At 53.6% G+C, this 16,175-nt stretch overlaps 2 protein-coding genes across 2 annotated transcripts; both read left to right on the top strand.

Moving 5' to 3' along the window:
• Positions 1-938: 938 nt before the first annotated feature.
• CD93 (CD93 molecule) lies at positions 939-5,962 on the top strand. The gene has a single exon (XM_054196807.1). The coding sequence runs from the start codon at positions 1,194-1,196 to the stop codon at positions 2,919-2,921; it is 1,728 nt and encodes a 575-aa protein (XP_054052782.1). The 5' UTR covers positions 939-1,193; the 3' UTR covers positions 2,922-5,962.
• Positions 5,963-13,269: 7,307 nt separating this feature from the next.
• On the top strand, positions 13,270-16,175 carry THBD (thrombomodulin). The gene has a single exon (XM_054197215.1). The coding sequence runs from the start codon at positions 13,463-13,465 to the stop codon at positions 15,116-15,118; it is 1,656 nt and encodes a 551-aa protein (XP_054053190.1). The 5' UTR covers positions 13,270-13,462; the 3' UTR covers positions 15,119-16,175.

The raw sequence follows: 16,175 nt of genomic DNA on the forward strand, positions 1-16,175 counted from the left end.
GGACGGCTCTACAGTAAAACAAAAAATGATGGGTCCAAACCAGGACATGCCTGGGGATGCTCAGATGTGCGAAATATTGCTTTGCATACGTGCGCAGCCGGTTTTGTGCGTGGCAGCGGCACCTAAAGGTGAGCACACCCGCTGTAGTGCTTTGGCAGAAAAGAAGTCACTGCATTGCTTGGCATCTACAGTCTGAACAAGGATAAGCACAGCAAATTCTGCACCAGTAAATATTTAAAATTATTTAAATTTCAATCACAGTGCTAAAACGCTTTTGGATCCTAACATGCTGTTGCAGACAAGTAGCTTCGAGCCCTTTTAGGGGCTTTTGCAACATTAATGTTTGTTTAAACATTACAGTGTGCTACGTTAATGCCTTTGCCCTTTAATGGCCTTCTGCACAGCCACTGACATCAGCCAAGCCCAGCTGGTTCTCTGCACTACACCAGATCAGGGTCAAGTGATTAGCAACTAATTAACATGGAGCGTCGCAGCTTCAACCCTCACCTGCGTTACGCTGGGGCAGCATCTGGCTGGTGCATCCCCCGGCAAGGAGGGTTTACTCTGGATGGCATTGGGGACCAGCTGAGCTTGGCTCCATCCTGGTGGCCTGGACCTTCCCACGACCTAGCTCCTATTTCAGGGCTTGTCCATCTATTTAAAGCGCACGAAGAAGGGGAAAAATGCACTGGAAATGTAGCGTGTACATGAGACACCGCGCCAAATATTCAGTTTCTTTTAGAGGCTGATAGCAAGGGATCCCACGGCTTTTTATTTTTGTTCTGTTTTGGTTTGGGTTTTTTCTCTCCTTTTAGCAATACATGCTTGAAAACTATCAGGCCCTATTAGGCATTAGAAAAATCATCTGCTGGGTGAGTGAGCAGATCAAGCCCTTGAAAACAACAAAAAAAAAAAGCAGGAACCCGGCTAGTTTCTCCCGCAGAAAAGCATCGCCAAAGCTTGAGGATGGGAGCGAGGAGCCGGCTGCGCCAGGGGGAAAGGGAAGCCAGCAAGGCGAGCACTGGGGCCGTCAACAACAAGCGTCCAGCCAGACCACGCTACAGGAAGCCGTAGCCTCCGGTGATAAATAGGAGACCCAGGAGCACAGGATGCGCGCAGGGCCAGCTCAGCGGGACGAGGGGATGTGAGCCGGCAGCTGACGAGTCCCTCCGTCCGTCCATCCAGCCGGCGGGATGGACATCGCTCGGCTGCTGCTGCTGCTGCTGCTGCTGGTGCGGGGGTCCAGCGGGGAGGAGGACGAGGTGGTCTGCGCCGGCACCGCCTGCTACACCCTGCACCGGGCCCATCTGGACTGGAGCAGCGCCCAGAAACGCTGCCACCACAACGGCGGCAAGTTGGCTCCGGCCCGCAGCCCCGCCGAGGCCCAGCAGCTGCAGGAGCTGCTGGCGGCGGCCGGCTGGCCTGGCCCGGCCTGGATCGGGCTGTCACTGCCGCGGGGACACTGCGTTCAGCCCCAGGAGCCGCTGCGGGGCTTCACCTGGGCGGCCGGCGAGGAGGCCGGCAACTACTCAGCCTGGCTGTCTGAGCCCACCGTCACCTGCCTCAGCAGCCGCTGCGTCAGCCTGCAGCTGGCCGGACCCTCCGGCAACCCCGGCTGGGCTGCCCGCCCCTGCCGGGCCCCGCTGCCCGCCTTCCTCTGCAAGTTCATCTTCCAGGGGATGTGCGGGCCCCTGCCGCTGGCCGGGCCTGGCCGGGTCACCTACGACACCCCCTTTGGGGTGCGCAGCCCCCGGCTGGCGGCAGCCCCCTTTGGCACGCTGGCGGAGGCCGACTGCGAGGGGGGCGAGCACCCAGCCTTTGCCGTCTGCAAGGGGCCATTGGAGGGGGGTGGCTTTGCCTGGCACCCCCCCGGGCCCCTCTGCCCCACCACCTGCGCCCACCGCAATGGAGGCTGCCAGCACCGCTGCCTGGAGGCACCCGGGGAGCCCCCGCACTGCGCCTGCCATCCTGGCTACGCCTTGGCCCCTGACATGGCCTCCTGCCTGCCCGAGGACGCCTGCCACCCCAACCCCTGCCAGGGGACCTGCTGGACCCGGCCTGAAGGCTTCGAGTGTGGCTGCAAGGCCGGCTACACCCTGGCGCCCGATGGCCGCCATTGCCTGGACGTGGACGAGTGCCTGGCTGGGCCCTGCCAGCACGAGTGCCGCAACACAGCCGGCAGCTTCGTCTGCCTCTGCCGGCCCGGCTACCAGCCAACAGGGCCTGGTGGCCACTACTGCCGTGATGAGGATGAGTGTGCCCAGCCTGGTGTCTGTCCCCAGCTCTGCCTCAACGTCCCTGGATCCTTCCACTGCGCCTGCCGGCCTGGCTACCAGCGCCAGCCCGGCAGCGATGCCTGCCTGGACGTGGACGAGTGCCTGCGGGACCCCTGCCCTGGGCCCTGCCACAACCTGCCTGGTGGCTTTGAGTGCGTCTGCCCGCCCGGCTTCCTCCTCGAGGAGGATGGACATGGCTGCCGTGCTGCACCCACCGCCGGAGAGGAGCCTGCAGTGGTCCCTAACAGCACCCCGCAGACCACAGCCACCCCACGGACCGCAGGCGCCCTGCAGACCACGGACATCCTCCAGACCACGGACATCCTCCAGACCACGGGTGCCCCACGGACTGCAGGCACCCCCCAGACCTTGGGCATCCCCATCGGGGCAACACCTCTGGCACCCACAGCAGTAGGGCTGGTGCCCAGCCCTGAGCATAGTGCCGATGGCCCCAGGCTGCTCCTCTACTACATCTTGGGTAGCCTGGTAGCCATCTTGCTGCTGCTGGCCTTCGCCCTGGCTCTGCTGGCCTACAGGAAGAGGGCAGCCAAGCAGGAGAAGCGGCCGGCCAAAAGCGCGGCGGACAACTACTGCTGGGTGCCCGAGCAGCCAGAGAGCCGTGGGGTGGGCGGCGAGCGCAGGTAACGGCACCGGGGGCAGCGTGAGGGGACACGGAGCCACGAGTGACAGAGAGCATTTTTGCAAATTAAAAAGAAAAAATAAAAGGCGAGGAGGGGACGCTATTTGTTTTAAAATGGTTCTACATGTCTGAGAGTCTGTCCTGGGGTTCCTTGTGAAGCGGGAGATGATGTCTCCCCGCCACCCCACCCCCCCAAAAAAAAAAGGTAGGTCTCAGCGCTGGGTGGGAAGGCAGCCCAAATCACTCCTGAGGTTTATAAACCAGCCGCCGCTCCTCCGAGGGAAGGGTTAAACTCCACCTTAGTTGGGAGTTGGGACTGAATGGGGTTGAAGTTGCCTGCCGGGGCTGCTCCTCAGCTCTGCAGAACCTCACTGTGCTTAAAAATAGCGAATTATAAATATTGATTTGTCTTCCTAAAGGGAAACAGTTAATTTCATTTTTCGTTTCCTCTCCCCTACCTAAATTTGAAATGCTGACAGGCAAAAGCAGCAGCTTCCATGTCCTGTCCCCGCAGCTCCCCCAATCCTTTGCCATCCCCAAAGAAAAGCTAGTCTCCCCCTCGCCTGCCTGGCAGCAGACAGCCTGCATTCAACCTTTGTTTTCGTCTTGGTCTCATTAAAATGGGTTCGAAATTCTTTGTTTCACCGGGGCAAGAACTAGCCTCTGCAGCCACAAGCAGGGTTTTTTTAAGTTTGTTTTTTCGTTTGTTTTGTTTTTTTAAAAAAATGATGTTACATCAGAGGTAACTGGATAAACCTTTTTAAAATTGCAGCCGCAGAGATTGTCTCCAGGGGAGGAGACACCGTACGGTTAGCGGATCATCCCTGCAGCTCCCCGGACGGACCCGTGCGGGGAGCCTGCGGGATGGCACTGGGTTTGGAGCAATGCTTCCCCCAGGGCGTAAGGGCAAGACCTTAATCTGCCCCCTGAGCGCAGGGGGTGCACAGCACAGGGAAAGCTGTTCCACTCGTAGACAAGGGGCCAAGGCAGAGAATATATGGTAAAAAGGTATGAAAAACTATGTTTAGAAGAACCACCTACCTGTTCCCAGTGTGTTCCGTTTAAAACCACTTGTAAAATACAGAAAACAATGCTGTCCTTCAAATGCAGCCAGATGAGAGACCAGACTTTTCCTGTTGGATTGTATTTTTTGGGTAGGACCCCTTCCTGATTGTCTGGGGCCCAGGCTGAGTGCATTTTCTATTCCTCCCCTTGTGAAGAATACACTGGATGTTGTATATTTGCGAATTATTATGCATAAAACTTTTAACCCCGCTTCAAAGCAAATGCTTTCTCAGGGCAAAGATGTTCCCCAGTCTTCCTCAGGTATCTAACTTCAGAGAGCTGTTTATACTCAGGCACTCCTGACAATGCAACGTCTTGGAGCTGTTTTCAGCGTGAATCCTCCCCAGAAAACTAAGGGGCACCGGGGCCATCCCTGCTTCCCATCAAGCAGTGCTAGCTTCGTTATTTACCCATGCTCTACAAGGCAAAAAAGCGCTAGAAAAGAAGAGGCATGTGATTTGAAGGGTACATGAGTTTCCTGAAGTTTCTGCTGGTTTTATTGTATACTTGAGGATTAATTGCTACAGAAATGGGAACTGAACACAAAGGTGTTTACTGTAGGCAGCGACCTGCATCCTGTTCTTCCATGTGTGGAGGAAAACCCTTTCCTGCTGGTTTTTTTTTTTTTTGGTCTTCATTTCTCCATTGTAAACTTAAAAAAAAACCAAGACAGGAAAATGTAGCTGATAGAAATGTTTTTTAATGTTCTGTCCATGCTTCCTTTTCTCCGCACAGCGGCGGGGAGAAGCAGTGAATGCAGCAGCGGCATTCTTGGAAGTCCCACAGAAAATTCATACCCTGTCTGTGTTATGACAAGCCAGCAAAGCATTTTGAATACATGAATAAATTAAGCAAACGAATAATCCTACCGAAATCAGTGGGACAACATACATACATAAAATTATGCCTGCGCTGTCTGGCTATGCCGACTCAGGGTCTGCATGGGGAAAAGGCAGTCACAGTGACGTGCCTCACATTGCAGGGACTACTCGGTTTGCTTCATGGAAAGCTGAGGCATTTTCCAGATCTTAACAGTCTCAGGAGCATTTCTGCCTTATTTTTCAGTTAAGGTATCAATTAATTGTTGTATACAACACTTATTCCACTATGAAAAAGGGAAAAGGAAGCATGAGTATGGGCTCAGAGCCGATGCAAATCTGAGAGGTGTTATTTATTCCAGAAATTCCTCAGTAAAACCTATAATCGTGATTTCTGTTACGACCTTTGTGTATTCTGGCATGCGTACTGTATTACCAATGGAGCATGGCAGTGGGTCCAGCCTAGGGAAGACACTAATTTGTGCTCAGGTTTAGTTTGGGTATTTTTGAGTATTTCCTGATGTAGCATCCTTCACCCCGGTACAATTACACCTGGATAATCTCATGTCTCCCTTTCATCCTGCCATGAACACAGCAGGAATGTTTTGATCCGTGTCCTTGTTAGGGAGTTATCTAGGGCCCGGTGAATCCCGTGGACTAAAGAAAATAGGAACGGGACCAGATAGTTTGGTACCCCGTCTTACAGTCAGAGGAGACGGGATGTTCATCCTGGCCCGAGGGGGTTTTGCCCCTGTGCCTGGGGCAGCTACCTCTGCTCCCCGTTCCTTCTGTACAAAAGAGGTGCAATTCGAAGCAAGACCTATAACTGTCCTGCTGTCACCATGGCAGGACAGGCTAGCCAACATGTCTGAAATCCTTTGTACGTATCAAACTGGTTTGTAACGAAGTAAGCGTTATATTTTTACAGTCCGGAATTAAGACACGCCTCGGCCTTTGTAGAAATGGGATGCCAGGACTGAATTTTACTTTGTCACCTGCGTGGCAATGGCACAGTACCACGTCCTTGCAGTTGCCTTTGACTAAAGAAATAAGGCTATCCCACATGTTGAATAACACTGTATGTTGCTTTTCTGATGAAACACTAATAAAATCTAAACAGAATGTGTTTTCAGTGTTTTTTAATAAATATATACGATATCAAACCCTGTTGATTTGGTCCACATAATCCTTGCATTTTTTACAGTGGTGAACGGTGCTAACAAATCCTCTATCAGTGCTCATCCCACATGTAGTGAAGTCAGTGAGGTCTCAGGCTTTCGTGCGCTCTGCTGTCCTGAGTGAGAGCCATTCACTCCCGTGTCTACCAAGGCCATGAGGTGGGGCGCTGGGATGATCTCAGTTGGATCCTAAGGCCACAGGCAAGGTCCTAAACCCACAAGCAATCCTGCTGATTTCAGCATAGCTCTGTGTGGGGGCAGAGATGTGTTTTTCTGGCTCTGGTCAGCAACTGGGCACAGAAGTCACTCGATGAATTCAAACTGCAAGACTGTTGGTAGCTAGAGCTGCCTCCACCACATGCATGACCAAAAAAGGGTTGTCCTTAAGTCACAAAGATGGGGGGAAAACCTCAATGACACAAAAACTCACTCACAGGATCACAGAATCACAGAATTGTAGGGGTTGGAAGGGACCTCTGGAGATCATCTAGTCCAACCCCACCGCCAGAGCAGGGTCACCCAGAGCAGGTTGCACAGGAACACGTCCAGGTGGGTTTTGAATGTCTCCAGAGACGGAGACTCCACCACCTCTCTGGGCAGCCTTTGCCAGTGCTCTGCCACCCTCAGAGTAAAGAAGTTCCTCCCCATGTTTAGGTGGAACTTCCTATGCTCAAGTTTGTGCCCTTTACCTCTTGTCCTGTCGCTGGGCACCACTGAAAAGAGCATGGCCCCATCCTCCTGACACACACCCTTGAAATATTTACAAGTGTTGATAAGGTACCCCCTCAGCCATCTTTTTTCCAGACTGAAGAGACCCAAATCCCTCAGCCTTTCTTCATAAGAGAGGTGTTCCCAGTCCCCTCATCATCTTGGTAGCCCTTTGCTGCACCCTCTCCAGCAGTTCCCTGTCCTTCTTGAACCGGGGAGCCCAGAACACTCGTATCACCCGTGTCTGCAGCAGCATTCAAGTGGTGTTTTATCAGCCGTTTACATTCGCCTTAAGTAGCGTTTAAAAACAAGAAAACCCTAAAAAAAATAGGACATCGCATCTCATGATGGGTGTTTGGTGCCTTCACGCATCAAATTACAAAGAGCATTCCCAGCGTTGTTCTGCCTGCCCTGGGAAGCGCCGATGGGGATAAGGCACCAGCCACACAAAATTTGACAGCAGAATCCATGCAGGGAGCGAGGGGGGGGGGTGTGTCCCTGCCGAGGAACTGCCCAAGGGTGGGACGATGGCTATATTTGAGCAGGAATATTGCTCCCAGGCGGCATACGGCGAGAGACCACCAGCCTGCTGTTACCTCTAATCTTATTTATTTTGCCCTGCTGAGGTGGCGCGTTGGATGGAGTTCCCCCTGCAAGAGCCTCACATCTAACCTGATAAACCAAAGCGAAGGAGCACAGAGATAGTAATTCAGACACTGTCCAGAATATAACTTTTCCCCATTTCTGGGAAAGGTGCTGTAAGGAAACAGCCTCCACAGAAGAATTTAGGGAAAAGGTACTGACTAATGCTAAAATATAAGCTACAAAATACCATGCTCCTTCCTTCAAATCCCACAAAGAGTCAGCGACTGCAAAAACAAATGCTTTAAATGTCTGCTCATTTCCTCTTTTTATTATTTTTATCTTTTAAATATTTCTTGGCATTTGGCTCTCCCGAGCCCTTTCAAGGCTGCTAAGAGAATCTCCCAGCTTGCCGGGAACATTTGAGCAGTGCCAGTGACAACATGATGGAGGGAAAGAGCCGGCCTGCGGCAGGGGGAAGATCCTTCAGCTTTCCTAAAGGAAAAGCCAGCCTCAGGTGTCTCAAGCTGCTAGGCATGTGCATGTCTTGGAGATGTTGCAAGGCTCAATAAGCCAAACTTCAAAAATTTTCCCTGCCAGGGTCCTGAGAAGGTTTGTCTAGCTGGGCACGGAGGAATTCAAAAGCCTCTCCAGCCCCTGAAAATTGGGCTACACAGGAGCCATCGCTTACAGAAGATGCCGATTTATTCATCTCTGCTGGCTTGGGACAGGGGCACAGGGGTAGGACAGGGTGTAAAGGCACGTCACCAGGTGAAGGTGATGGTAGGAGGAGAAGTCACACGCTTGCCACGCCAGATATGGCAAACACCCAGCCTCGGGAGGCTTTAATCCCTGTGGGAAACGGCACCGGCTGCTTTCCCTGGTTGTAGTCCAAGAATTAACACGGAATTACGAGCCAGAGGAACAACCAGTATCAGGCATGCTTGCAGGACCTAACTCAACACTCCTGCTACTCTCGAATTTTATTTTCTGCACGCAGACTGAAAATTGTGGCTGTAACAGACCATGGAGAGGTGAGGGCATGGAGAAAACTTATTTTCCTAGTTTTAACAAGAATGAAGGCTCGCTCACCGCCTGGTGTGACCTCCCCAGCCCTGCCTGCTCCAAAGCCATTGCAAACAAAACTCCTTACAGGCAAAACCGCCCTAAGTAGTGCTTTTAATTAACATGCAGCCAACAAAGCGTCCTCAGAGTGGCTGTGCACCGCCACCCCCTTATAGGTCCCTATCTTGCCTGGGTACCTGGATGGGCAGTAGGTCTGATTTTTGGGGGTATTTATGTCTAGCACTTCCTTGAGATATTTTTCTCCTTGCATCTGATCCAGCGCAGGGAAATTTGTCTTTTCTGCAAGGGATTCCTGTCCCAGACCTGCAGGAACACGGCTCATATGCAGCCACTGGACGCCAAAACCCCGAGCAGATCACCCAAATCTAGGAGAAGGGAACCCTGTGCAGTTTTACTCATCCCAAGTGGGAGTCGCACACGGACCATGCCTAGGTGGGAGAACACCTATATACCACTTAATGGCCTGCTTTTAATTTTTATTTTAATCTTGACATAACAACTTAACATTATATTGTTCTGTCCTGTCCTGTCCTATCCTATCCTATCCTATCCTATCCTATCCATTACATTATATTATATTATATCACATTACTTTATTATATTATATTAAAGTGTGTATAACTGTCAGCATCCTGACATTAGGAACCTCATTTCCAAAATCCATCAAACAAGCAAAAAAAGCCGTGACACATACCCCCATAACCGCAGGTCAAAAGAACTATTCAAAATACCCGCTATCAGCATTGCTCTGGCCGCGGGGTGACAACGACATTTCAGATGAGTCAGACTCAAGTAAAGGGAAAGGTCTCCCTCCTGTTATCGCTGCGGACAGCTGGTAATGTCTTGCAATAATTTTGCATTGCAGAGGAGCACGATTCATCAACTTTGATAAAGGAAAAGCAGTATGTCAGCAGGAAGGGCATTTCTGTATCCGTGAGTCAGCCCGTCAGGGCCACGTCAGCCAACGCCTGTCATGCTTTGAGGCAGCAGAGGGAAAAAATCATTGGAATAAAGAAGAGTTATTAAAACATGATTAATCTTGTTTCTACTGCCCTGATTATCTTTCCCTTCTACTGGCAACAGCAACCCTGCAAGCTGCTGTTGGCGGGGCAAGGACATCAGCGCGTTGATCTGGGAAATCGTTGTTTTGGGAGTACTATATTTTTTCCTGGAAATTTTCAAAATATTTCTCATCCTGCAGCCTTGAAAAGGAAATTTTTGTCTGTTTTTATAACTACCTAAAAAAAAAAAAAAAGAACAGAAATCTATTGATGTTTTCCTTCTTTTTCACCCATTGCAGTGTCTTCTTTCTTTTTCCTTTTGTTTGCCCTGATCGTTCCCCCCTTATTTTGCTGTTTTGCTTCTGAAAACAGAGAAAAAAGAAAAAGAAAAAGAAAAAGAAAAAGAAAAAAGGAAAAGAAAAAGAAAAAGAAAAAAGAAAAAGAAAAAGAAAAAAAAGGAAAAGGAAAAGAAAAAGAAAAAGAAAAAGAAAAAGAAAAAAGGAAAAGGAAAAGAAAAAGAAAGAAAAAGAAAGGGAAAAAGGAAAAGGAAAAGGAAAAGGAAAAGGGAAAGAAAAAGGAAAAGGAAAAGAAAAAGCAAAAGCAAAAGCAAAAGGAAAAGGAAAAGGAAAAGGAAAAGGAAAAGGAAAAGGAAAAGGAAAAGGAAAAGGGAAAGAAAAAGAAAAAGGAAAAGAAAAAGAAAAAGCAAAAGCAAAAGGAAAAGGAAAAGGAAAAGGAAAAGGAAAAGAAACCACCAGAGAAAACAATGACATGAAAACTGGGGAAACAACAGGTTTTACTAAAGCAAAGAAAGGTCGGTGTTACCAAGCCCTCCAGGAAACTTCTGGGAATTGTCCTATTTACACGTTTTGTGGCGATGAAGAGCAACTAAGCTCTTCTTGGGTGAATATTTATCCAGGCAGTGACTGGCACTGGCCAGCACGCCATTGCAATCTCGCCCATATATCCACTGATTTGTCCCTCCTTTCCAGAGGTCAGAGGAACAGTGGATCAGCCCTGTAGGACATGTGTCACCTAGGAGGAGAAGGTAGCTTTGGGTTGAGGTTAGGGAACCCTAGCCTGAGCCCAGTCCTTGCCCTGGGCCTCATTAGTGGAGAAAACAAATGTGCCCTGCGCTGTACCCCTTTCTTCTTGGGGTACGTCCCTGCTGAGGAAATTGAAACCCACGGACATTTCTTTCCCATGCAGGCGAAATGAGGTGAAATTTTCAAGGAGGTGAAACGACGGATTTGGATGCTCTGTAGACCAAGATCTGAGCTCTCCGTCGCTCCTCCTGCAGCCTGAGCAGAAAACGCCATTTCCTTGCTATTCATCTTCCCAGAGATGTGGATGAAGGTGAGAAAGGGGCCAAAGTCAGGCAGGAGGAAAGGCATATGATAAAGAGCATGAGCTCTTCTGCTCCTGTTTACATCAGGCTCCCTTTGCAGCTACAAAACAGCACAGCTTGTTTGGTGGTGGTGGTTGTTGTTGTTATTATTATTATTGATTATTATTACTCTTTTCCCCATCTTCCCGTTTCTCTGCAACCAGAATCAATGCCCACAGCCTTGCGTGAGCTACGTGAACCGCACGGGGCTGGAAGAGGGCAAGACAAAGCATGAGAGTTTAATAAAGTAACCTCCTTGCAATGAGGGAAGCAAGGAAATACGGATTTGCTTCTCCGCAGGGGATCCCGAGGGCTAATTGCAGCGACTGAGTCTTCTGGTAAAAACACCACTCTCAAAATTGAAAAAAAAAAAGAGGGTCAAATACCCTTTCCTTTGAGTGTCGAAGCTTTGGATGTTTGCTTTTCATTTTTATTTTCCTCTTGGCTATGTTCTGACAGCTGAGGCGGATCCTGCAAAGATAAAACCATGGAAAGGGTACAGCTGTTCCGAAAACAGCAGCAGAGGCGCCTGTGAGGAAGGCGAGCCGGTGCCCTGGGGGCAAGACCCCTCCCCCCCTCCCCAGGCTGGGCAGGAGCACTGGGGATGGGGCCCCTCTCCCCGGGGCTCAGCCCCAGCTCTCCCTGTGCCACTCCGGCAGCGTAGGAGCCAGGATGCTGTCCCAAAGCGGGGCACAGCACGCTGCCAGCCTCTGCATGCCAATTTTCTCTAATTTCAAGAGCAAGGCCACGCCAGCCCTGTTTATACACATAACTGGGGGCCGATTTGCAAAGCCTGGGGGAAATCCCACCTTTTTCTGGCGTCCCATCTTACCTCAGATCCTCTGGGACTGCTTGGCTGGGATGTAAGTTGTAAGGCACAGAGAGATGGTTGTTCACGCGGTTAACACCGCATCCTTCAAGCACAGGGAAGGGCTCTCCCAAGTCCCTCGCTGCTACAGCAAAAGTCAGTAAATCCCTGGGGACATCTCAGAATTCCTTTCCTCTTTGAAAAACCATGGGTTTGGTTTTTTTTTTTAAAGCCTGACTTTGTCCTGGAAGGGCTGGCAGGCTGACCCCTGCCTTCACTCTAGCGCATCTTTAATGTGCTAGATGAGTACTGGGACCTGCCGTCGATACAGGTCTGCGGTCCAGGGTGGCAGAGATGCCTGAGCAATGGACACTTCTTCCCAGCAGTGTGGATGCCCACTGAAGCCTCCCAGCACCTACTGCCAGTGGCAGACATCACCCTGTGCTGTGCCACCATCCCTCGGGGACCCTGCCTCCCTCCTGGAGAAGAGCAAAGTGATGGGAAGAGGCCAAGGTGCAGGCAGGCACAGCCACTGGCCCTGTGGCCCCTGATCAAGGCCTTGAAGGTACAAAGGTATCTGGTGGTCCTGCATGGTCTGCTGCTGAGCAGCAGCCTCCCTCAGAGGCGACAGAAATGATTGACAACATAATTTTCAAGTCCAGAGGAGGGCCAGGAAGATGAACAGATGGCTGAAGCACCTCTACTGTGTAGACAAGCTGAGAGAGTTGGGGTTGTTCAGCCTGGAGAAGGCTCCAGGGAGACCTTATAGCAGCCTTCCAGTACCTAAAGGGGGCCTACAGGAAAGATGGGGAGGGACTCTTCATCAGTGAGTGTAGTGATTAGAACGAGGGGTAATGGTTTTAAACTGAAACAGGGTAGGTTTAGATTAGGTATTAGGAAGAAATTCTTCGCTATGAGGGTGGTGAGACACTGGCACCAGTTACCCAGAGAAGCTGTGGCTGCCCCATCCCTGGAAGTGTTCAAGGCCAGGCTGGATGGGGCTTTGAGCAGCCTGGTCTAGTGGGAGGTGTCCCTGCCCAGGGCAGGGGGGTTGGAACTAGACGATCTTTAAGGTCCCTTCCAACCCGAACCATTCCATGATTCTGTGACATGAATTTGGGACACTGTAGCTCAGAGAGGCAGTGGATGAGCAGCGGTCGTTAGGCTGGAAGGGACCAGCAGGCCACCAGTCAGGTCCTGATGGGGCATCCCAAGCGGCGACGGCTTGCGGAGCTGTCATCACTGTCTTGTGTCAGCTTCTGGGGCTATGTAGGATTTGGGCCGGTGCTGAGTGCTGTCAAGCTGATGCTGTACCAAGACGGGCAGCCTTACAACCGGGTTGAGGAACCCACCGGGGCTCTGATGTCTGACTGCCCTCTTGGGGTGCCCTTCAGCAAGTCACCGTCCAGTGCTTGCTCTCCCTTTTGCACAAGGAGAAAACATATTTTTCCCGTCTCTGCTCAGCCCCTAAGCCCACGTCCCCAGGCAGAGCCGTCCGTGGGGCATCCCGCGGGGTACTGGGGGCCGCTTTCAGCCCCGCCCCGCTTTCCTCCCGTCCCTTCCAGCCCCGCACCTCCCAACCCGGAGCATCCCCAGGCGGGACCGGCCCCAGCTCGGCGGGGAGGAGCCGGCAGAAGGAGGCGGGAGGGGGGGGAAACGGGTGGGCGGCCGGCGGCGGTGGTGTGTGGAGGGGTGGGGGGGGGCGGGGAGCGGCTGGACGGCTGTCCCCGGAGGGGCTCCCTCGCCCCGCCGCCGGGATTTACCCGCCGCAATCACTCCTCGCAGCGGCGGCGGCGGCGGCCCGTCCCCGGAGGCGCTTCCTTCCTGCGGGGAGGGCCGGACCGTTTATAAACGGGGCGGGCGGGCGGCGGCATGCCAGAGATTTGCCGAGCCGGCCGGCCCCTCCGCCGCCCGCCATGCGGCGGCTCCCGTTCCCGTTCCCGCTGCTGCTCGCCGGGCTGGGGCTCGGGCTCGGGGGGGAACCGGAGCCGGCCGCCCCTTCGGGCGCGCAGTGCCTGGAGCACGACTGCTTCGGCATCTTCTGGTCGGCGCGGCCCTTCGCGGAGGCCAGCGAGGCCTGCGAACGGGGCGGCGGGCACCTGATGACCGTCCGCTCCACCGTGGCGGAGGACGCCATCGCCCTGCTGCTGCAGAACCGCAGCGGGCTGCTGTGGCTGGGGCTGCGCTTGCCCCTGCCCTGCACCGACCCGGCCCAGCGCCTCCGCGGCTTCCAGTGGGTGACGGGCGATCGCCGCACCGACTATTCCAACTGGGCGCCGTCGGGGCGGCGGTGCGGGGAGCGCTGCGTGACCGTGTCGCGGGAGCTGCGCTGGGAGGAACGGCGCTGCGAGGCGCCGGCCGACGGCTTCCTCTGCGAGTACAACTTCGGGGGCAGCTGCCCGCGCCTGCCTGCCGCCGAGGGGCTGCCCGTCACCTATGCCACCCCCTTCGGCGCCCGCGGAGGGGACTTTCTGGTCCTGCCTCCCCGCAGCACCGCCGTCATCCCGGCCATGGAGCTGGAGCTGCGCTGCGAGGAGGACGACGGCGGCGGGCTGCGCTGGGGCCGCGCCGCCGCGGGAGCCTGGCCCTGCCACCTGGCTAACGGGGGCTGCGAGGGGGCGTGCGGCGAGGAGGGCGGCCAGCCGGGCTGCTCCTGCCCCGACGGCAAGGTGCTGGGCCCGGACGGCCGCAGCTGCAGCTCTCCTTGCGCCGGAGCGCCGTGCCAGCATCACTGCGTCATCGCCGGTAGCACCTTCCTCTGCATGTGTGATTCGGGCTACCGGCTGGCAGACGACGGCAGCAGCTGCGAGGACGACGACGACTGCGCCGTGGAGCCGAGGCTGTGCGAACAGGTCTGCATCAACACCGAGGGTGGCTTTGACTGCCGCTGCCACCACGGCTATGAGATGGTGGACGGACGTTGCCAGCCCATCTCCCACTGTTACAAGGCGCCCTGTGAGCAGCAATGCGAGGACGTGCCTGATGGGTACCGCTGCGGATGCTTCCCCGGTTATGCTGTCCACCCGGAGGCACCTGCCCGCTGCGTGCTGCACTGCAACCGCAGCCAGTGCCCGGCCGTGTGTGACATGCACAAACAGTCCTGTGAGTGCCCCGATGGCTTCTTGCTGGACGATGATGACAGCACGCAGATCTGCGTGGATGTCGACGAGTGCGACATGAATTTCTGCGAACACAACTGCACCAACCTCCCTGGCAGCTACAAGTGCCACTGCCACGCCGGCTACCAGCTCTTCGACAAGAACAACTGTGTCAAAATCCTAGAAGAGGATGGGGAGGAAACGTCCTCAGGGGATTTCGTGCCAGGACCCCAGACTCCCGTCCCCAGCCGGACCCCGCCGAAGGTAGAGCACCTCCACCCTGGCGCACTGGTGGGCATTGCCGTGGGTGTCCTCTCTGCAGCCCTGGCCCTCCTGGCCCTGGGCTACCACCTGGTGAAGAAGCGCTGCGGGCCCCCTGCCACCATGGATTACAAGTGCAGTGGTCCCCATGAAAAGGAGATGGGACTTCAGCCAGTTGCCTCGGGGTGTGCCACCTCCGGCCAGAAATTGTAGGGAGACTGGGATGGATGGAGAGAGGGAAGTGGACGGAACTGGGTAACATTTACTTTCCCCCCCACCGCCAATTTTTTAATGATAAAGAGAATTTGGGAAAAGCTGTGATCACCCCCACCAAAACCACTCGCTGCTTTCCAGCCAGCTCTTGCAATACTCACGCCAGAGAGCGGGGAAGGTGGAAGGCACGGAGCGCTTCTCCCTTTCTGCTCCCTTCACAGGCAGGGGAGGGCATTCGGCTTTCCTTTTCCCAAGCCAGTGGCTGGGGGGGCTTCAAGGAAAAATCGTGCGTGTGTTACAGGAGGGATGTCTCCATCTGGAACTGACTGTTTAAATCCGCATGGATGTGGCGTGAAGGCACGCATGCCACTGCCAGCCGAGTTATCGGGGTCCATGGAAGGTCACTTGGCCCCAGTTTCCCCTCTCCTCATCTGGGAAGCATGCCGCCGGCCTGGAGATGATGGTTGCCCCGGGGTGGCGAGGAGCTGGGATGCTCCTGCCTTTGTCTGAGCTCTGTTTTGTTTTTCTAAGACTGATGGGTGATGGAAGAAAGAGCAAAGATCTTCTGGTCAGCACTTTGCCTTGCTCCTCTGTCCCTGTTTGCCTCATCGGCAGAAATCTCAGTTTTTGTTTCCCCCCATCTTTTGCCTCTCACCTCTGGCAGCTGAGCACTCTTCACCTTAAATCACTTGTGACAGTGAGGACCCTGCTGAGTGTCACCCCATGAGGGCTAAAATGCCTGATTTCTCTTCCCTCTTACCCTTTTGGGACTTTTTTCGGGGGTGTGGAGGTTAAATGGGGATACCAAGACTGCCAGGGTAATTTTTTCCGTGGGAGGAAAGGTCATTTGCAGTGCTGGGGAGCCTCGCCTTCCCCATGCAGTTTCTTCCACATTTTTCTGCCATTGTTGGATTAAACTGGGTTGTTTGGGGTTTTTTTATATACCCACTTAACTGACCCCTCCTGTCAAGAGGGTTTTTTCCTTTTTTTTTCCTTTCATCTTATCCAGGGCTGAGTCTAATCCGTGTTGAAGCTCGCAGCAAAACTTTCCGGGGGG

The sequence above is a fragment of the Rissa tridactyla genome, chromosome 3, assembly GCF_028500815.1.
Source record: "Rissa tridactyla isolate bRisTri1 chromosome 3, bRisTri1.patW.cur.20221130, whole genome shotgun sequence".
Lineage (NCBI taxonomy): Eukaryota > Metazoa > Chordata > Aves > Charadriiformes > Laridae > Rissa > Rissa tridactyla.

Coding starts and splice junctions, on each gene's coding strand:
- CD93 (XM_054196807.1), top strand. CDS start 1,194: ATGGACATCGCTCGGCTGCTGCTGCTGCTGCTGCTGCTGGTGCGGGGG.
- THBD (XM_054197215.1), top strand. CDS start 13,463: ATGCGGCGGCTCCCGTTCCCGTTCCCGCTGCTGCTCGCCGGGCTGGGG.